This window comes from Haliotis cracherodii, unplaced genomic scaffold (genome assembly GCF_022045235.1).
Source record: "Haliotis cracherodii isolate W230 unplaced genomic scaffold, xgHalCrac1.p SCAF_6, whole genome shotgun sequence".
NCBI lineage: Eukaryota > Metazoa > Mollusca > Gastropoda > Lepetellida > Haliotidae > Haliotis > Haliotis cracherodii.
The window spans coordinates 3948789-3965739 of NW_027266319.1; the positions used below are offsets into that span (position 1 = coordinate 3948789).

Sequence of the window (16951 nt, forward strand, 5' to 3'; positions counted from 1 at the left end):
GTTTTGGGGTGTTAGAACACAATGTGTCAATGCAAATTTCATATATATCATGGTTCTTGTATTATGCTTTGATGAGGTGTTCGTGAGTTGATGGCCGGGAATTCTTGATTATCCAGTGCATCATATCACAATTCCATGATGCTATCCTTGACCCATTCGCCACCATAGCCTCGTTTTGAACCCGATTCGAAAGGCCATAGCCAATCAAATTACTCTCACGAGCGAGAACAGTTCTATTCTAACTTAGTTATAGGGGACAGGTGGTAACGTCCCGAAGCTATGGGGACAGATAGATCCAGGGTGTAAATCATAACATTACACAATACAATAACATGTTATACAGTAATATGATACACGGGACAATCGAGCATGCCCGAGGAGACATATATTAGTCATTCGTCACCACTCGCCCCTTTCCGTAACCTACAAGAAGACTCGTCCTCACTATCAATGAATGTTATGTGCGAATATACGGCAAACCAATCAGAATGCGCGTATGATTTCAAGTTCTTCGTCAAAGAATCCTTCAGGAATAATTTCTGATTTTACATATGTCTTGCATCTAAAGATATACCGAAGATACAGTTAAAAGTGGTCAATCATACCGTATAATTCCGCACGTCCCGATGTGCTTTAAATTGCATCTGAAATATATATAATATATGGGGGAATATATGTGAACCATTACGGAACGAGTTGACAATTGTTTTAGGTATGCCCGTTTGCTCTAAGACGGAACCCGGTCGCAAATATGGCCACGAGAGGGGCACGAGTCGGTATTCGGCATGTCCCGGAATAACACGAGTTGGTCACGAATGAGATATTAGTAAGACCATCGTTTGTCAATGACGTGTCCACGAGGGTCACTCCTATTGCCCAGCAGTATATATATGCAGGCGTACGGGTTCTGTTCGGCACATTGCTGAAATGAGTATTAATTAAAAGTAATTTCTTGGTTTTCCTAGTGGTTAACTTTTGTTTGTTAACGCCGCACTCAGCAATATTCCAGCTACATGATGGCGGAGGTAACTATCGCTACTGAATTCCAAAGGTAGCGGCCAATAATGTTCACTCACTACGTGTGTCGTTATATATTTGTACAACGTTTCTTTATGTTTTGGCAGGATCTCTTGGGACGGCTGGTCGTGTGTGCAATAGGTCCTCAATGGGCACCGATGGCTGTGACATCATGTGTTGTGGGCGTGGATACGACACCAAGACGGTTAGAAAAATAGAAAAGTGTGAGTGCAAATTTCACTGGTGTTGTTTCGTCCGATGTAAAGAGTGTCACAAGATGGTCGACGTCCACACGTGCAAGGGTCCCAATCCAACGCCACCCCCTGCTAGTCGCAAGACACGTTTCTAGCCAACACTTAGTCCAGACCTGGAACCTTTTAGACTCATCGCAACGTTGGCATGCATCTGCTGTGCAGATAAGACGCTGTGTTCTTCTTTAATAAAGTTGATGAAGACGTTGCTGACGACGTGACGACTTCCAGACGTTGTTGAACAGCGACGGATACAACTGCACGGATGTTAAACCAGATCGCTGTGGCTGTTCTGAGGATGAAGAACGGTTGTCAGAGCAAAGTATTGAATGGAGAAATGACAGACGAATGCTTGAAATAAGCTGTTTCATGTCTAGACCAGACGGGCTCATGTAGATATATTCTCCAGTGCAACCTAATGTTCGCTTCTCTCGCAGTGTTTAGACTCCTGTGTTTGGTGTGTGACCTTGCAAAACCTGGGAGGTTTACGTAGGAAAGCCATGCTCATGCACGACTACATATATGTGATTTATTATTTTATGTGAGCTGATAGATGTGTGTGAAGCGACGCATATGGTGGCTGCAGCTTACTGTTACTGTTTTGTGACCTTAGAACCCTAGGCTGTGAGAACATACGATACAGACCGACGACACAGAGAGGAGGAAATTGAAAGTGTCCGAACACAAACTTCAGCAAACACAAGCGTGTTTATCACGGAACGGATGGGAGGAAGGTTGACGATAATCGCCCTGTGTTGACAATGAAAGCATTCGTTGATTCGTCACCTTCTGAAACAGGTCCGTGCCCCTCATTGCCAAAATACAGAGTGTTTGTCCCCAAAACAGTGCTTGTTGAAAGAAAATAGTGGCAGTGTAGCATCTTCATCCCTCGTGATGGTGGTCCTCGTGGTCTTTGTATGTGTTTTGGGGAGGGGAGATTCGGCGTGACGGGGTGTCGGTTCTCAGTGGGAAACGTATACTGGATTGACGTAAAAGCAAGACTTTCCGTCATACGGAATCGGAATGGACGATGAACGATGTTAGTGTTTATGTAGAATCGTCTGTTCTTATTTATGATCTAAGGTTTATTTGTACTTTGCCTTTAAGTATAGTTGAATATGATCTTACCTAATATGCATAAAGAACATGTTTCAATCTTGTGCGGGGTTGGCAGCAATACGTTGGCGCCTTAGAAAATGTGATAGCAAAGGTGTTTAATACACTAAGGCGCGAATCATACCTATTGCTGCCATTCCTGCAAGTACTAAAGATCCCTGTGCGAATGGTATATTGAATTGAATGGGCCATGTGTGGTAAGAATTTTAGTGCTTTCATTTGCATTGTGTTTGATTTTGTGCTTACTTGTACAATACTTTTCTGTAAGATAGAATCTAACAGAGAGTCCAAAGTTTAGAAACGAAAAAAAGACTTGGCGTATGCATTTTCTTTAAATAAATAGTTATATCTTAAGTAAAGATTTATTTCACATTGTTTAAACTAATTTTAATCAGATTTTAGCAAATGTATTACAAAAACACGTCATTTGATTGTGGAATATGTGTAACTGCCATTTTGGTTTATCAAAAGACGTTACATTTTAGACATTGTTATGTTAACCTGCCTGTAAGACGGCATTGTTGGGTGGTGTTTTTCGGTTATTTAATTTAATTTTGAAGGGGGAAAATGAAATAATGTTTGGAGTTTTATGCCATGGATGTGAATGCAGTGTATTTATGCTGGCAAGTTGTTAGGCGTCCTTTGTTACTGAGGCTCTGTGTGATGTACATAGACTCGACATTTTTCAAATGTACCTGTGTAGATGCGTGTCAGACCCGTTTCTATTAAATCCATTCTCAAACGTAATGTCTGTATTTTGCTTTGTCATTGAAAACCGTGAATAATATTCTGGTATGAAATACACAATGTCTAGTTCACACACCTACATGTGGGTACGTCTTTGAAGAACTTTGGTGAGGTAGTCTGGTTTTTGTTTGTTTATTTGTTGTTTAACAACAATATTCAGCAATATTCCAGCTATATGACGGCGGTCTGTAAATAATCGAGTCTGGACCAGACAATCCAGTGATTGACACTCTGAGCATTGATCTACGAAATTGGGATACGATGACATGTATCAACCAAGTCAGCGAGCCTGACCACCCGATCCCTATAATCGCCTCTTACGGCTATCATAGCCGCCTTATACGGCAAGCATGGGTTGCTGAAGACCTATTCTACCCCGGATCTTCACAGGTCAGGTAGTCTGGTGGTTCCACTCGAAAGCGTTCGCTCATCACGCCGAAGACACAGGTTCGATTCCTCACATTGTTGTGAAGCCCAAGTCTGTTGTCCTCTCCGTAATATTGCTGGAATATTGCTAAAAGGGCGTAAAACCATACTCACTCACTTTGGAGATTCTAGTTGGGATTTCAGAGAGTGCTGCTATGCCGTGATTTCCATGACGACCAAACCGTTAGTCCACTTTCCTCCCGTTATCTGTTTATACCGGATTGTGTGATTGAAGCCGGATTGACAATGTATGTTATTTACAGTCTTTTTGAAATGTTAAACCTGATATCTCAGGTGCGGATTCTGACATCGGTGTTTTGACATTTATAGTTTAATCGGTATTAAATAAAGCGACAAAAAAAACTTTCCATATCAATATAACTCTCTGCATAAAGCAGTGTCCATTTTCGATTCCAACTATATCATAAGCATGTGTTTATGAATCGCTATCAAATAGTGATGATACCAGGTGTTCGCGAAAAGGTTAGTGTATCCTGCTCCACCGGTGGCACCCGTCACAAACGTTTATATTTTTATAACGGTTGACTGACGTTTATCTGTAATTTTGCTATTTATATATTAATCGGTTATTTGATATTTATATTCTATATGGGGTATTTGACTTTAATCTGCTATTTTATGTTTTTTTTTATAATATAGTTGGCTATCCCCCATTTAAGATTAAGGTAACAAATGTGTGCGTTTCGGATAAATCTATTATATCAATGTGTAATAAAGTCTTTTGTTTAGGTCGACATAAACTCAATAAACCAGATTGTTGGATAACAGTTAAATTCACATGAAGTAGATAGTGCCTGGATAAAGGATTCATAAAAGACAATTATCTTATTGCCCGGAAGAGAAATTCGAAGGTCTTATTTAAGGAATATATAGAATTTAAGAGTTCAGGTCAAATGGATACACCTATAGTACATAGATTCAACAGATAGGAATTAATCTCAATTACTGGTTCGGATTGTATTGTATTAACATTGAATCCAGGGACTTCCTGTAGAATTTAACCTTTGACTTGATAGCTGTAAGTCGATGACCCCCACGGTGGTTCATTGCTGGGGTATGTCTCTCAGGCCGGTAACAACCCGACCTGGTATCTAGCTAGACCTCCTACAGGTGGAGAAATGACAAGCATCTGAAATTGTATCCACGTCAACACAAAAACGTGGCTACGGCAACATTTACATTTCTGTTCTGTCTCTCCCCCTTGGGGATATGGCCCCTCCCAAACTACCCCCTTATGTTAAAGCTGGGGGTTAGAATACAGTCCATTAAAGGCCGTGTTTATTCAGACAATTCACGCCAGGTGAAGAACTTCAAGAGCGTTGCACAGAAAGGAGCAGAATTACGTTCGCGCGTCCATGGTGAGAAATGGTTGGTGTTTTAGAAATGATTAGATTATTTTCACAGGTGGATTGCAGTGGCGGTGAAATCTCATTAACAAAGTCACTGGGACCATGGGAAATATGTCGAGTTATCCAGAGTTGGAGACAAACAGAGTATCGATATTATATGCTGATTCTGATTAGACCATAATGCTACATCGTCATAAAAGATGTTTCCATGTATTGATAATGAAAAATCGTTAGCCTTTATTTCTGTTGATCGTGTTGATAATAATGATGATAATAATAGTAAAGATATAACTTGAAATATAATGTATAAAATTAACCCTTGTACAAAATAAAGTAATAATGATGATGTTACTACTACTACTACTACTACTACTACTAATTGTGCAATTTGGGCTTTGAATATAATTTCAGAGTACATGTATACTGGTATATCACGGCGTGTCAGCTTAATGATAGTGGGAACTGTTTGACTACTACTTCTACTACTTCTTCTTCTTCTACTACTACTACTACTACTACTACTACTACTGATAATGATAATGATAATGATAATAATAATATTAATAATAATTATTAGTATTATCATTATTAACGATAAGGATCATATGGAGATGTTGGCCCATTGTAGATTATTTATTTGAAACATCGCTCGCAGCACTGATGACGTAATACATCATAACTACAAACACAACCGTCCTAGTGTTTGAATGTTTCATGTCAAGTCTAGCTCCTGCAGCCATATCATTAAAACCATCGTGAATTATTCATTACCGAGCCCTGATTTCATAAAGGTCAACACACGTTATCAATAGATTTAATTTCAATACAGTCTATAGCAAAACGGGCAATTTCTTGTCTAAGAAATATTCTTCCCCATAAAATGAATAATCACCAGCTTACAAAACCAATACATTTACAGCTTCTTTCATTCCCTCAACAGAGTAATCCCATTGAAGGAGGGAGCGTCACTCGCGTGGTCATTGGCTCTTGGTTAAAGGCCACACAAAACTGGACACGGCAAATATTATTGGACGATTTGCTTTAAAGCAAATTCATTCGTAACTCGGGGTCTTTCAGCAAATGGCGATAATTTACCTCCCACTGGTATCATTGCTTGCTTGTTATGCTACCATTGTCGTCGCCCGCTTGTCCCAGTGATACGAGAAATAGTCTCGTGTTATAAATCTTTGATCGTTTTAACCAAGTCATTTAGATCCATGCCTGCTTCTACACCCAATTCTATAGCGAATATAGTCGGATTTCCTCGTCCACATTACAAGTAATGCTTAAGTGGGATAATATTGACACTTTCAGCTTTGAAGCGGAGAATATCCAACATAAATTCTTCTTCTCTCGTTTGATGCGCGCCCGTCTTTTCAGCGAGCACAAACAAGCCTGAGGCCATCACCGCTGTGACGTGTTTAAAGTGACGCTGTGGGTTCATTACCAATATGGCTTCAAAGCAATAGAATATTCCAAAGTAAAGGCGGAATGTCTCACAAAGTAGCAATATTATTGGGTATTTTTTTTCTTGAATTAATGAAACAAAAATAGAGATATTTGAAAATTGTGTATCTAATGTTAACATAAACAGAATCGACTGCAACGTTTTACGTACCCCTAAGCGATGCATTTAGTTCATGCGGCTGCTCTTTTGGTTCTTACAGTAAAGCAGAGATAAATCTTTGGTGTATAAAGCCTTGAAACGTACCGGACTACACAACAAATGAACAATATTAAAGGACCATATTAAATTGAAAGCTTGCCTGTAGGTGAGAGTATTTGGTGAAAAGGTTTTCCATTTCGAATTAAAAATCCATCGCGTGTGGTGCTAAAACTGTAATAACAGTCTAAGGATAATGCATGCTATCTTGCCTAATGTTATATTATCCATTATGCGTGTGCTTGGTGATAGAGTCTTCTTTTGGCTAGTCTTTTAAAGTATTTATCGGTTATATTTTCACGCTGTCACAAGACAGATTCATAAAAACGTAAATAGATATCGACTGACGATTGACACACTGGAAGTGATGCGCATGCGCATATACTTCGTCACTGACTTCAATGGAACGGAACGCACGTGCTGCAGGTTCATCTAGAAATGAATAATTCAGAAGATTTCATTGGACGAGAACTTCTTAAATTTGAAACACACGGAAATGATTATGTACTGTAAATTGACAGGAGCGGTTGGGTAGACCAGTAGTTAAACCGTTCGTCCGTTAAGTAGAAGCCCAGAGTTCGAGTCCCAACGTGGTTATATGTCTGAAGCTATTTCTTGTGTCCCTGCCTTCATATTGCTCGAGGGCCAGTAAGGTAGCCTAGTGGTTAAAGCGTTCGCTCGTCACGCCGAAGACCCGGGTTCGATTCCCGACATGGGTACAATGTGTGAAGCCCATTTCTGGCGTCCCCCGCCGTGATATTGCTGGAATATTGCTAAAAGCGGCGTAAAACCATACTCACTCACTCACTCATATTGTTTGAATAGTGCTCCGGTGGCGTAAAACCATACTCACCCACTAGTAATGTGGATTAAGCATTCATTCATAACGCCGATGGTCCGGGTTCGATTCCTCACGTGGTACACTGTGCCAAGACCATTCGTCATGCTGCTGCTATAACGCTAAAACGGCATAAAATCTCACTCAGTATACAAGTATGAAATGCATCTCAGTACTGCATGGACCTGTGGAGATCCGGGTTAGAATTGGTCATCAGCAACCCATGCTTGTCGTAAGAAGCGACTAATGGGATCGGGTGTTCAGGCTCGCTGTCTTGGTTAATGCATGTCATCGATCCCAATTGCGTGGATCGATGTGATAACAATCACTGGATTGTCTGCTCCAGACTCGATTATTTACAGACCGCCGTTATGTAGCTGGAATATTGCCGAGTGCCGCGTTAAACAACAAACAAACAAACAAACAAACATATAGTGGCAACACCATCAAAGCTGAACCTTCGCAGGCCTAAATCTCAAGTTGTTCTCATTCGTCAGAAATATAAGCGAGTGAGTGAATTGTGATTATGATATAGTAATCAGTAAAATAACGTGGATGTTATAAATCCTTGCTACCACTGGATGTTATAAATCCTTGCTGCCACTAACCCTTCAACGTGGACAATAAAGTCATGCTTGTTTCGGAGCCAGCTGAAATGGACTGAAAAGGATTCTTCCTTGATTGCATGGACCGATGCCCATGCTTCAGTCGCCGGCTTCCTTATATACAGACCGCTGTCATACAGCTTGGTTGTTGAACTGCGGCAATAACCAACATTCACTCATCAAACCAGTGGACGATAGTGTGAACAACGATTGACATCGTCGGGGTACATGTGTACTCATAAAGTCGCCAGCCAATCGCCATGTATTCACAATTACGACTTTCGTAAGCTGCATAGGCCCTAAGTTACCCAGGATTACAAAAAGTCATTTATACGACCAAAAACGCTAGTTGTTTGTCAACCGACAGACTGACAGCTTATATTAATAGAAATCTATACCCCACACCTCCCTCACTTCCTTATAACAAAGCTGTCATAGCAGTCAATGTTTTACAAGGACAAAGAAATAAACTTCGTTTTTTTGTCACTGTAGGGTATAGATAGTCGGTCACCCTGGCACTTTTCACGTTGGCGAGATGTGGGCGTGGCACTTCATGTTTTCCTCCCTTCGACATAGCAGCAGTTGTCCACGGGCCACGAGGGGCGGACTAGCCTATTGTCCAAACTTGGGTTGGGGACTCCAGCTCAGATTGTCTTTGTGAAGCTCACCTTTCGGGACTTTGGGGGTATTAACCTTTCTCTATTTGATGCCCCGATTTCTAATTTGCGCCCTAAAAGGTCCGCGCCGCAATCCCTTGGCAGCCCTTTCATTCTTAGGGCCCTCCATCAAAAGAATGGCGGATTATCTTTCGCGTCGCGTGCGAGTTGTCTTTCTCGACTCTCCTGTCAATCCTCCTTTCTCCTCTCACGCTCGCCAAGTCGCGGTTTTTGAAACACTGTATTGCTGCGAATATGTAAATATTGACAGCGTTGAGAATTAGAGGAGATTTGGGTGTCGGTGTGTCTTCTCTGGTCTTGGCTCCACCTGTCTAGAGTCTATCTTCGAGCCGGGCAGCAGCCATGTTGACACGGCGATTACGACTGAAAGGCAGACGACAGTGTTTTCTCTGGATGTCACCGGCCGGGAAAACCTTGCTTCGTCTGAAACGGGATATTGCTAAGCTTTGAGCAACAGCTCTCGGCGACTTTAACCTCGGGGTAATTGGTTTTCGTATTTTGCCCACCGTCGCATCGTTGCCTCGAGTAGTGACGACGAAGTGAGAAACGACGTCCGAGACGACCTGATCTGTATGTAGTTGTCAGTCATTGTGACGTTGCTAGGGGGAACAGGAATGCGCGTTGCGAGCCCCCCTCCCATGATGAACTTACATCTCTGTCTTCAGTATCCCCCTCCTCTTCCGCCATGGTAGAGGTGGCGAGATAACCTGTGCTCTTCCTTCCCAAGAGTTCATTCGGTGTAAACTAAACTCTTCTAACGTAAGCTAAACACATGGTACGTCTCTGACCGAATTTTGAGATTAATGGAATTAATTTCCTCAACTGGACATGTATTAATAGTAAACATGACAACTCACACATGTCCACGTCAAATCGGACCATTCCCAGGTTACGCAAACCACTGTAAGACGACAAACGTTTATTTTTTCCATCTCTGAGTCTACTCCTCTGTTTGTGGGTCACCCCTGACAGGTGAGAACATAGCTAAGTTCATTTAGTGGGCGACAGTCTGCATTACTGTGTATAATTACTGATGTATTGCCTACCTGAGCCCGTGGCATGCCAAGATTTACAACGTTACCAGCTGACGGTAAATGGAAGCCTCTTAAACGAGGTGACGTAGGGTGGGACGGTGCGCTTCATCTTCAGTGTGGGAGGATTATAAATGTAAATATAATGTCACGGGTTTATGGAAAAAATATATTCCCTGGTCACCCTGCTGTGGAGTTATCGGGTTGCGTCTGGTATGATAGGCGCCATAAAACAGTGCGCACCTTCCCAGCGTCATACTGTGTGTTGTAGCGTACGACTTTATAGCGTATGTTGCAGTGTGCCCTTTCCCAGTGTAATAATGTGTTGTAGCGTACAACTTTATAGCGTATGTTGTAGTGTGCCCTTTCCCAGTGTAATAATGTGTTGTAGCGTACAACTTCATTGTGTATGTTCCAGTGTGCCCTTTCCCAGTGTAATAATGTGTTGTAGCGTACAACTTCATTGTGCATGTTGCAGTGTGCCCTTTCCCAGTGTAATAATGTGTTGTAGCGTACGACTTTATAGCGTATGTTGCAGTGTGCCCTTTCCCAGTGTAATAATGTGTTGTAGCGTACGACTTCATTGTGTATGTTGTAGTGTGCCACTTCCCAACGTAATAATGTGTTGTAGCGTACGGCTTTATAGCGTATGTTGCAGTGTGCCCTTTCCCAACGTAATAATGTGTTGTAGCGTACGACTTCATTGCGTATGTTGTAGTGTGCCACTTCCCAACGTAATAATGTGTTGTAGCGTACGACTTCATTGTGTATGTTGCAGTGTGCCACTTCCCAGCGTATTACTGTGTTGTAGCGTACGACTTCATTGTGTATGTTGTAGTGTGCCACTTCCCAGCGTATTACTGTGTTGTAGCGTACGACTTCATTGTGTATGTTGTAGTGTGCCACTTCCCAGCGTATTACTGTGTTGTAGCGTACGACTTCATTGTGTATGTTGTAGTGTGCCACTTCCCAGCGTATTACTGTGTTGTAGCGTACGACTTCATTGCGTATGTTGTAGTGTGCCACTTCCCAGCGTATTACTGTGTTGTAGCGTACGACTTCATTGCGTATGTTGTAGTGTGCCACTTCCCAGCGTATTACTGTGTTGTAGCGTACGACTTCATTGTGTATGTTGTAGTGTGCCACTTCCCAACGTATTACTGTGTTGTAGCGTACGACTTCCTTGTGTATGTTGCAGTGTGCCACTTCCCAACGTAATAATGTGTTGTAGCGTACGACTTCATTGTGTATGTTGTAGTGTGCCACTTCCCAGCGTATTACTGTGTTGTAGCGTACGACTTCATTGCGTATGTTGCAGTGTGCCACTTCCCAGCGTATTACTGTGTTGTAGCGTACGACTTCATTGTGTATGTTGCAGTGTGCCACTTCCCAACGTATTACTGTGTTGTAGCGTACGACTTCCTTGTGTATGTTGCAGTGTGCCACTTCCCAACGTAATAATGTGTTGTAGCGTACGACTTCATTGTGTATGTTGTAGTGTGCCACTTCCCAGCGTATTACTGTGTTGTAGCGTACGACTTCATTGTGTATGTTGTAGTGTGCCACTTCCCAGCGTATTACTGTGTTGTAGCGTACGACTTCATTGCGTATGTTGTAGTGTGCCACTTCCCAGCGTATTACTGTGTTGTAGCGTACGACTTCATTGCGTATGTTGTAGTGTGCCACTTCCCAGCGTATTACTGTGTTGTAGCGTACGACTTCATTGCGTATGTTGTAGTGTGCCACTTCCCAGCGTATTACTGTGTTGTAGCGTACGACTTCATTGTGTATGTTGTAGTGTGCCACTTCCCAACGTATTACTGTGTTGTAGCGTACGACTTCATTGTGTATGTTGCAGTGTGCCACTTCCCAACGTATTACTGTGTTGTAGCGTACGACTTCCTTGTGTATGTTGCAGTGTGCCACTTCCCAACGTAATAATGTGTTGTAGCGTACGACTTCATTGTGTATGTTGTAGTGTGCCACTTCCCAGCGTATTACTGTGTTGTAGGGTACGACTTCATTGCGTATGTTGCAGTGTGCCACTTCCCAGCGTATTACTGTGTTGTAGCGTACGACTTCATTGTGTATGTTGCAGTGTGCCACTTCCCAACGTATTACTGTGTTGTAGCGTACGACTTCCTTGTGTATGTTGCAGTGTGCCACTTCCCAACGTAATAATGTGTTGTAGCGTACGACTTCATTACGAATGTTGCAGTGTGCCACTTCCCAGTGTAATAATGTGTTGTAGCGTACGACTTCATTGTGTATGTTGTAGTGTGCTACTTCCCAACGTATTACTGTGTTGTAGCGTACGACTTCATTGTGTATGTTGTAGTGTGCCACTTCCCAGCGTATTACTGTGTTGTAGCGTACGACTTCATTGTGTATGTTGCAGTGTGCCACTTCCCAGCGTATTACTGTGTTGTAGCGTACGACTTCATTGTGTATGTTGTAGTGTGCCACTTCCCAACGTAATAATGTGTTGTAGCGTACGACTTCATTGTGTTTGTTGTAGTGTGCCACTTCCCAGCGTATTACTGTGTTGTAGCGTACGACTTCATTGTGTATGTTGCAGTGTGCCACTTCCCAGCGTATTACTGTGTTGTAGCGTACGACTTCATTGTGTATGTTGTAGTGTGCCACTTCCCAACGTATTACTGTGTTGTAGCGTACGACTTCATTGTGTATGTTGTAGTGTGCCACTTCCCAGAGTATTACTGTGTTGTAGCGTACGACTTCATTGTGTATGTTGTAGTGTGCCACTTCCCAGCATATTACTGTGTTGTAGCGTACGACTTCATTGTGTATGTTGCAGTGTGCCACTTCCCAGCGTATTACTGTGTTGTAGCGTACGACTTCATTGTGTATGTTGCAGTGTGCCACTTCCCAGCGTATTACTGTGTTGTAGCGTACGACTTCATTGCGTATGTTGCAGTGTGCCACTTCCCAGCGTATTACTGTGTTGTAGCGTACGACTTCATTGTGTATGTTGCAGTGTGCCACTTCCCAGCGTATTAATGTGTTGTAGCGTACGACTTCATTGTGTATGTTGCAGTGTGCCACTTCCCAGCGTATTACTGTGTTGTAGCGTACGACTTCATTGCGTATGTTGCAGTGTGCCCTTTCCCAGCGAGATCCGTGAAGATCCGGGGTAGAATAGGTCTTCAGCAACCTATGCTTGCCGTAAAAGCAACTTTGCTTGACGTAAGAGGCGACTAACGGGATCGGGTGGTCAAGCTCGCTGACTTGGTTGATGCATGTCATCGTCTCCCAATTGCTTGGATCGATGCTCATGATATTAATCACTTAATTGTCTGATCCAGATTTGATTATTTACAGACCGCCGTCATATAGCAGGAACATTGCTGAGTGCGGAGAAACCAAGAAACTAAACTTCCCAGCGCAATAATATGTTGTAGCGTAGGTCTTCATCCTGTACGTTTTAGTGTACACTTTCATCCTGTATGTTGTAGTGTACACCTTCATTCTGTATGTTGTAGTGTACACCTTCATTCTGTATGTTGTAGTGTACACCTTCATTCTGTATGTTGTAGTGTACACCTTTATTATGTATGTTGTAGTGTACACCTTCATCCTGTTTGTTGTAGTGTACACCTTCATTCTGTATGTTGTAGTGTACACATTCATCCTGTATGTTGTAGTGTACACCTTCATTCTGTATGTTGTAGTGTACACCTTCATTCTGTATGTTGTAGTGTACACCTTCATTCTGTATGTTGTAGTGTACACCTTCATTCTATATGTTGTAGTGTACACCTTCATTCTGTATGTTGTAGTGTACACCTTCATTCTGTATGTTGTAGTGTACACCTTCATCCTGTTTGTTGTAGTGTACACCTTCAATCTGTATGTTGTAGTGTACACCTTCATTCTGTTTGTTGTAGTGTACACCTTCATTCTGTATGTTGTAGTGTACATCTTCAATCTGTGTTGTAGTGTACACCTTCATTCTGTATGTTGTAGTGTACACCTTCATCCTGTATGTTGTAGTGTACACCTTCATCCTGTTTGTTGTAGTGTACACCTTCAATCTGTATGTTGTAGTGTACACCTTCATTCTGTATGTTGTAGTGTACACCTTCATTCTGTATGTTGTAGTGTACACCTTCATCCTGTATGTTGTAGTGTACATCTTCATCCTGTTTGTTGTAGTGTACACCTTCATTCTGTATGTTGTAGTGTACATCTTCAATCTGTGTTGTAGTGTACACCTTCATTCTGTATGTTGTAGTGTACACCTTCATCCTGTATGTTGTAGTGTACATCTTCATCCTGTTTGTTGTAGTGTACACCTTCAATCTGTATGTTGTAGTGTACATCTTCAATCTGTGTTGTAGTGTACACCTTCATTCTGTATGTTGTAGTGTACACCTTCATCCTGTATGTTGTAGTGTAGACCTTCATTCTGCATGTTGTAGTGTACATTTTTATTCTGTATGTTGTAGTGTACACCTTCAATCTGTGTTGTAGTGTACACCTTCATTCTGTATGTTGTAGTGTACACCTTCATCCTGTTTGTTGTAGTGTACACCTTCAATCTGTATGTTGTAGTGTACACTTTCATACTGTATGTTGTAGTGTACACCTTCATCCTGTATGTCGTAGTGTACACCTTCATCCTGTATGTTGTAGTGTACACCTTCAATCTGTATGTTGTAGTGTACACCTTCATTCTGTATGTTGTAGTGTACACATTCATCCTGTATGTTGTAGTGTACACCTTCATCCTGTATGTCGTAGTGTACACCTTCATCCTGTATGTTGTAGTGTACACCTTCATCCTGTATGTTGTAGTGTACACCTTCATTCTGCATGTTGTAGTGTACATTTTTATTCTGTATGTTGTAGTGAACACCTTCATAGCGTATGTTGTGATGTTGTATTCACCTTTTAATCCTTTTTCATAACCTTTCATATGAAAGAAAATGCTACTCAGGTGAATTGAAACATTTTGCTAAAGATATTTGTCTCTGTGTGTCTCATAATGTAAGCCCAGTTGGACCGATCATCTGGTGTCTTCTATGTGCAGCTGCTCCCTCGCCTGCATCAGCACAGCTGGTGGTCAAATCCGATATTGACATTGTTAATTACACCGCCCCACTTTTTGGGAGTGTCTCCTGTTACCAGGTATTGGTTTGTCACCAAACAGAGTTTGCACCTGTCTGCCACCATGCAGCGTTTGCACCTCTCTGCCACCATGCAGCGTTTGCACCTCTCTGTCACCATGCAGCGTTTGCACCTCTCTGTCACCATGCAGCGTCTGCACCTCTCTGTCACCATGCAGCGTTTGCACCTCTCTGTCACCATGCAGCGTCTGCACCTCTCTGTCACCATGCAGCGTTTGCACCTCTCTGTCACCATGCAGCGTTTGCACCTTTCTGTCACCATGCAGTGTTCGCATCTGTCACTATGCAGCACTATGCCACAATGCAGCATTTGCACCTCTCTGCCACCATGCAGCATTTGCACCTCTCTGTCACCATGCAGCGTTTGCACCTCTCTGCCCCCATGCAGCGTCTGCACCTCTCTGTCACCATGCAGCGTTTGCACCTCTCTGTCACCATGCAGTGTTCGCATCTGTCACTATGCAGCACTATGCCACAATGCAGCATTTGCACCTCTCTGCCACCATGCAGCATTTGCACCTCTCTGTCACCATGCAGCGTTTGCACCTCTCTGCCCCCATGCAGCGTCTGCACCTCTCTGTCACCATGCAGTGTTTGCACCTCTCTGTCACCATGCAGTGTTCGCATCTGTCACTATGCAGCACTATGCCACTATGCAGCGTTTGCACCTCTCTGTCACCATGCAGCGTCTGCACCTCTCTGTCACCATGCAGCGTTTGCACCTCTCTGTCACCATGCAGTGTTCACATCTGTCACTATGCAGCACTATGCCACTATGCAGCGTTTGCACCTCTCTGTCACCATGCAGCGTTTGCACCTCTCTGTCACCATGCAGTGTTTGCACCTCTCTGTCACCATGCAGCGTTTGCACCTCTCTGTCACCATGCAGTGTTTGCACCTCTCTGTCACCATGCAGCGTTTGCACCTCTCTGTCATTATGCAGCGTTTGCACCTCTCTATCACCATGCAGTGTTCGCATCTGTCACTATGCAGCACCATGCCACTATGCAGCATTTGCACCTCTCTGTCACCATGCAGTGTTTGCACCTCTCTGTCACCATGCAGCGTTTGCACCTCTCTGTCATTATGCAGCGTTTGCACCTCTCTATCACCATGCAGTGTTCGCATCTGTCACTATGCAGCACCATGCCACTATGCAGCATTTGCACCTCTCTGTCACCATGCAGTGTTTGCACCTCTCTGTCACCATGCAGCGTTTGCACCTCTCTGTCATTATGCAGCGTTTGCACCTCTCTATCACCATGCAGTGTTCGCATCTGTCACTATGCAGCACCATGCCACTATGCAGCATTTGCACCTCTCTGTCACCATGCAGTGTTTGCACCTCTCTGTCACCATGCAGCGTTTGCACCTCTCTGTCATTATGCAGCGTTTGCACCTCTCTATCACCATGCAGTGTTCACATCTGTCACTATGCAGCACCATGCCACTATGCAGCATTTGCACCTCTCTGTCACCATGCAGTGTTTGCACCTCTCTGTCACCATGCAGCGTTTGCACCTCTCTGTCATTATGCAGCGTTTTCACCTCTCTATCACCATGCAGTGTTCGCATCTGTCACTATGCAGCACCATGCCACTATGCAGCATTTGCACCTCTTTGTCACCATGCAGTGTTGGCACCTCTCTGTCACCATGCAGTGTTTGCACCTCTCTGTCACCATGCAGTGTTTGCACCTCTCTGTCACCATGCAGCGTTTGCACCTCTCTGTCACCACGCAGCGTCTGCACCTCTCTGTCACCATGCAGTGTTGGCACCTCTCTGTCACCACGCAGCGTCTGCACCTCTCTGTCACCATGCAGTGTTGGCACCTCTCTGTCACCATGCAGCGTTTGCACCTCTCTGTCACCATGCAGCGTTTGCACCTCTCTGTCACCATGCAGCGTTTGCACCTCTCTGCCACCATGCAGCGTTTGCACCTCTCTGTCACCATGCAGTGTTTGCACCTCTCTGCCACCATGCAGTGTTTGCACCTCTCTGTCACCATGCAGTGTTTGCACCTCTCTGTCACCATGCAGTGTTTGCACCTCTCTGTCACC

At 43.3% G+C, this 16951-nt stretch overlaps 1 protein-coding gene across 3 annotated transcripts in view; it reads left to right on the forward strand.

The window, feature by feature from the left end:
- LOC139445054 (protein Wnt-2b-like) overlaps positions 1-3105 on the forward strand; it is a 71394-nt gene extending 68289 nt beyond the window's left edge. For all 3 annotated transcript variants that reach the window (XM_071226123.1, XM_071226121.1, XM_071226122.1), the window contains exon 5: positions 1125-3105. In XM_071226123.1, coding sequence (XP_071082224.1) covers positions 1125-1366 — 242 coding nt within the window. In that variant the 3' untranslated portion in view covers positions 1367-3105. The remainder of the gene's footprint in view (positions 1-1124) is intronic.
- The last annotated feature ends 13846 nt before the right edge of the window (positions 3106-16951 follow it).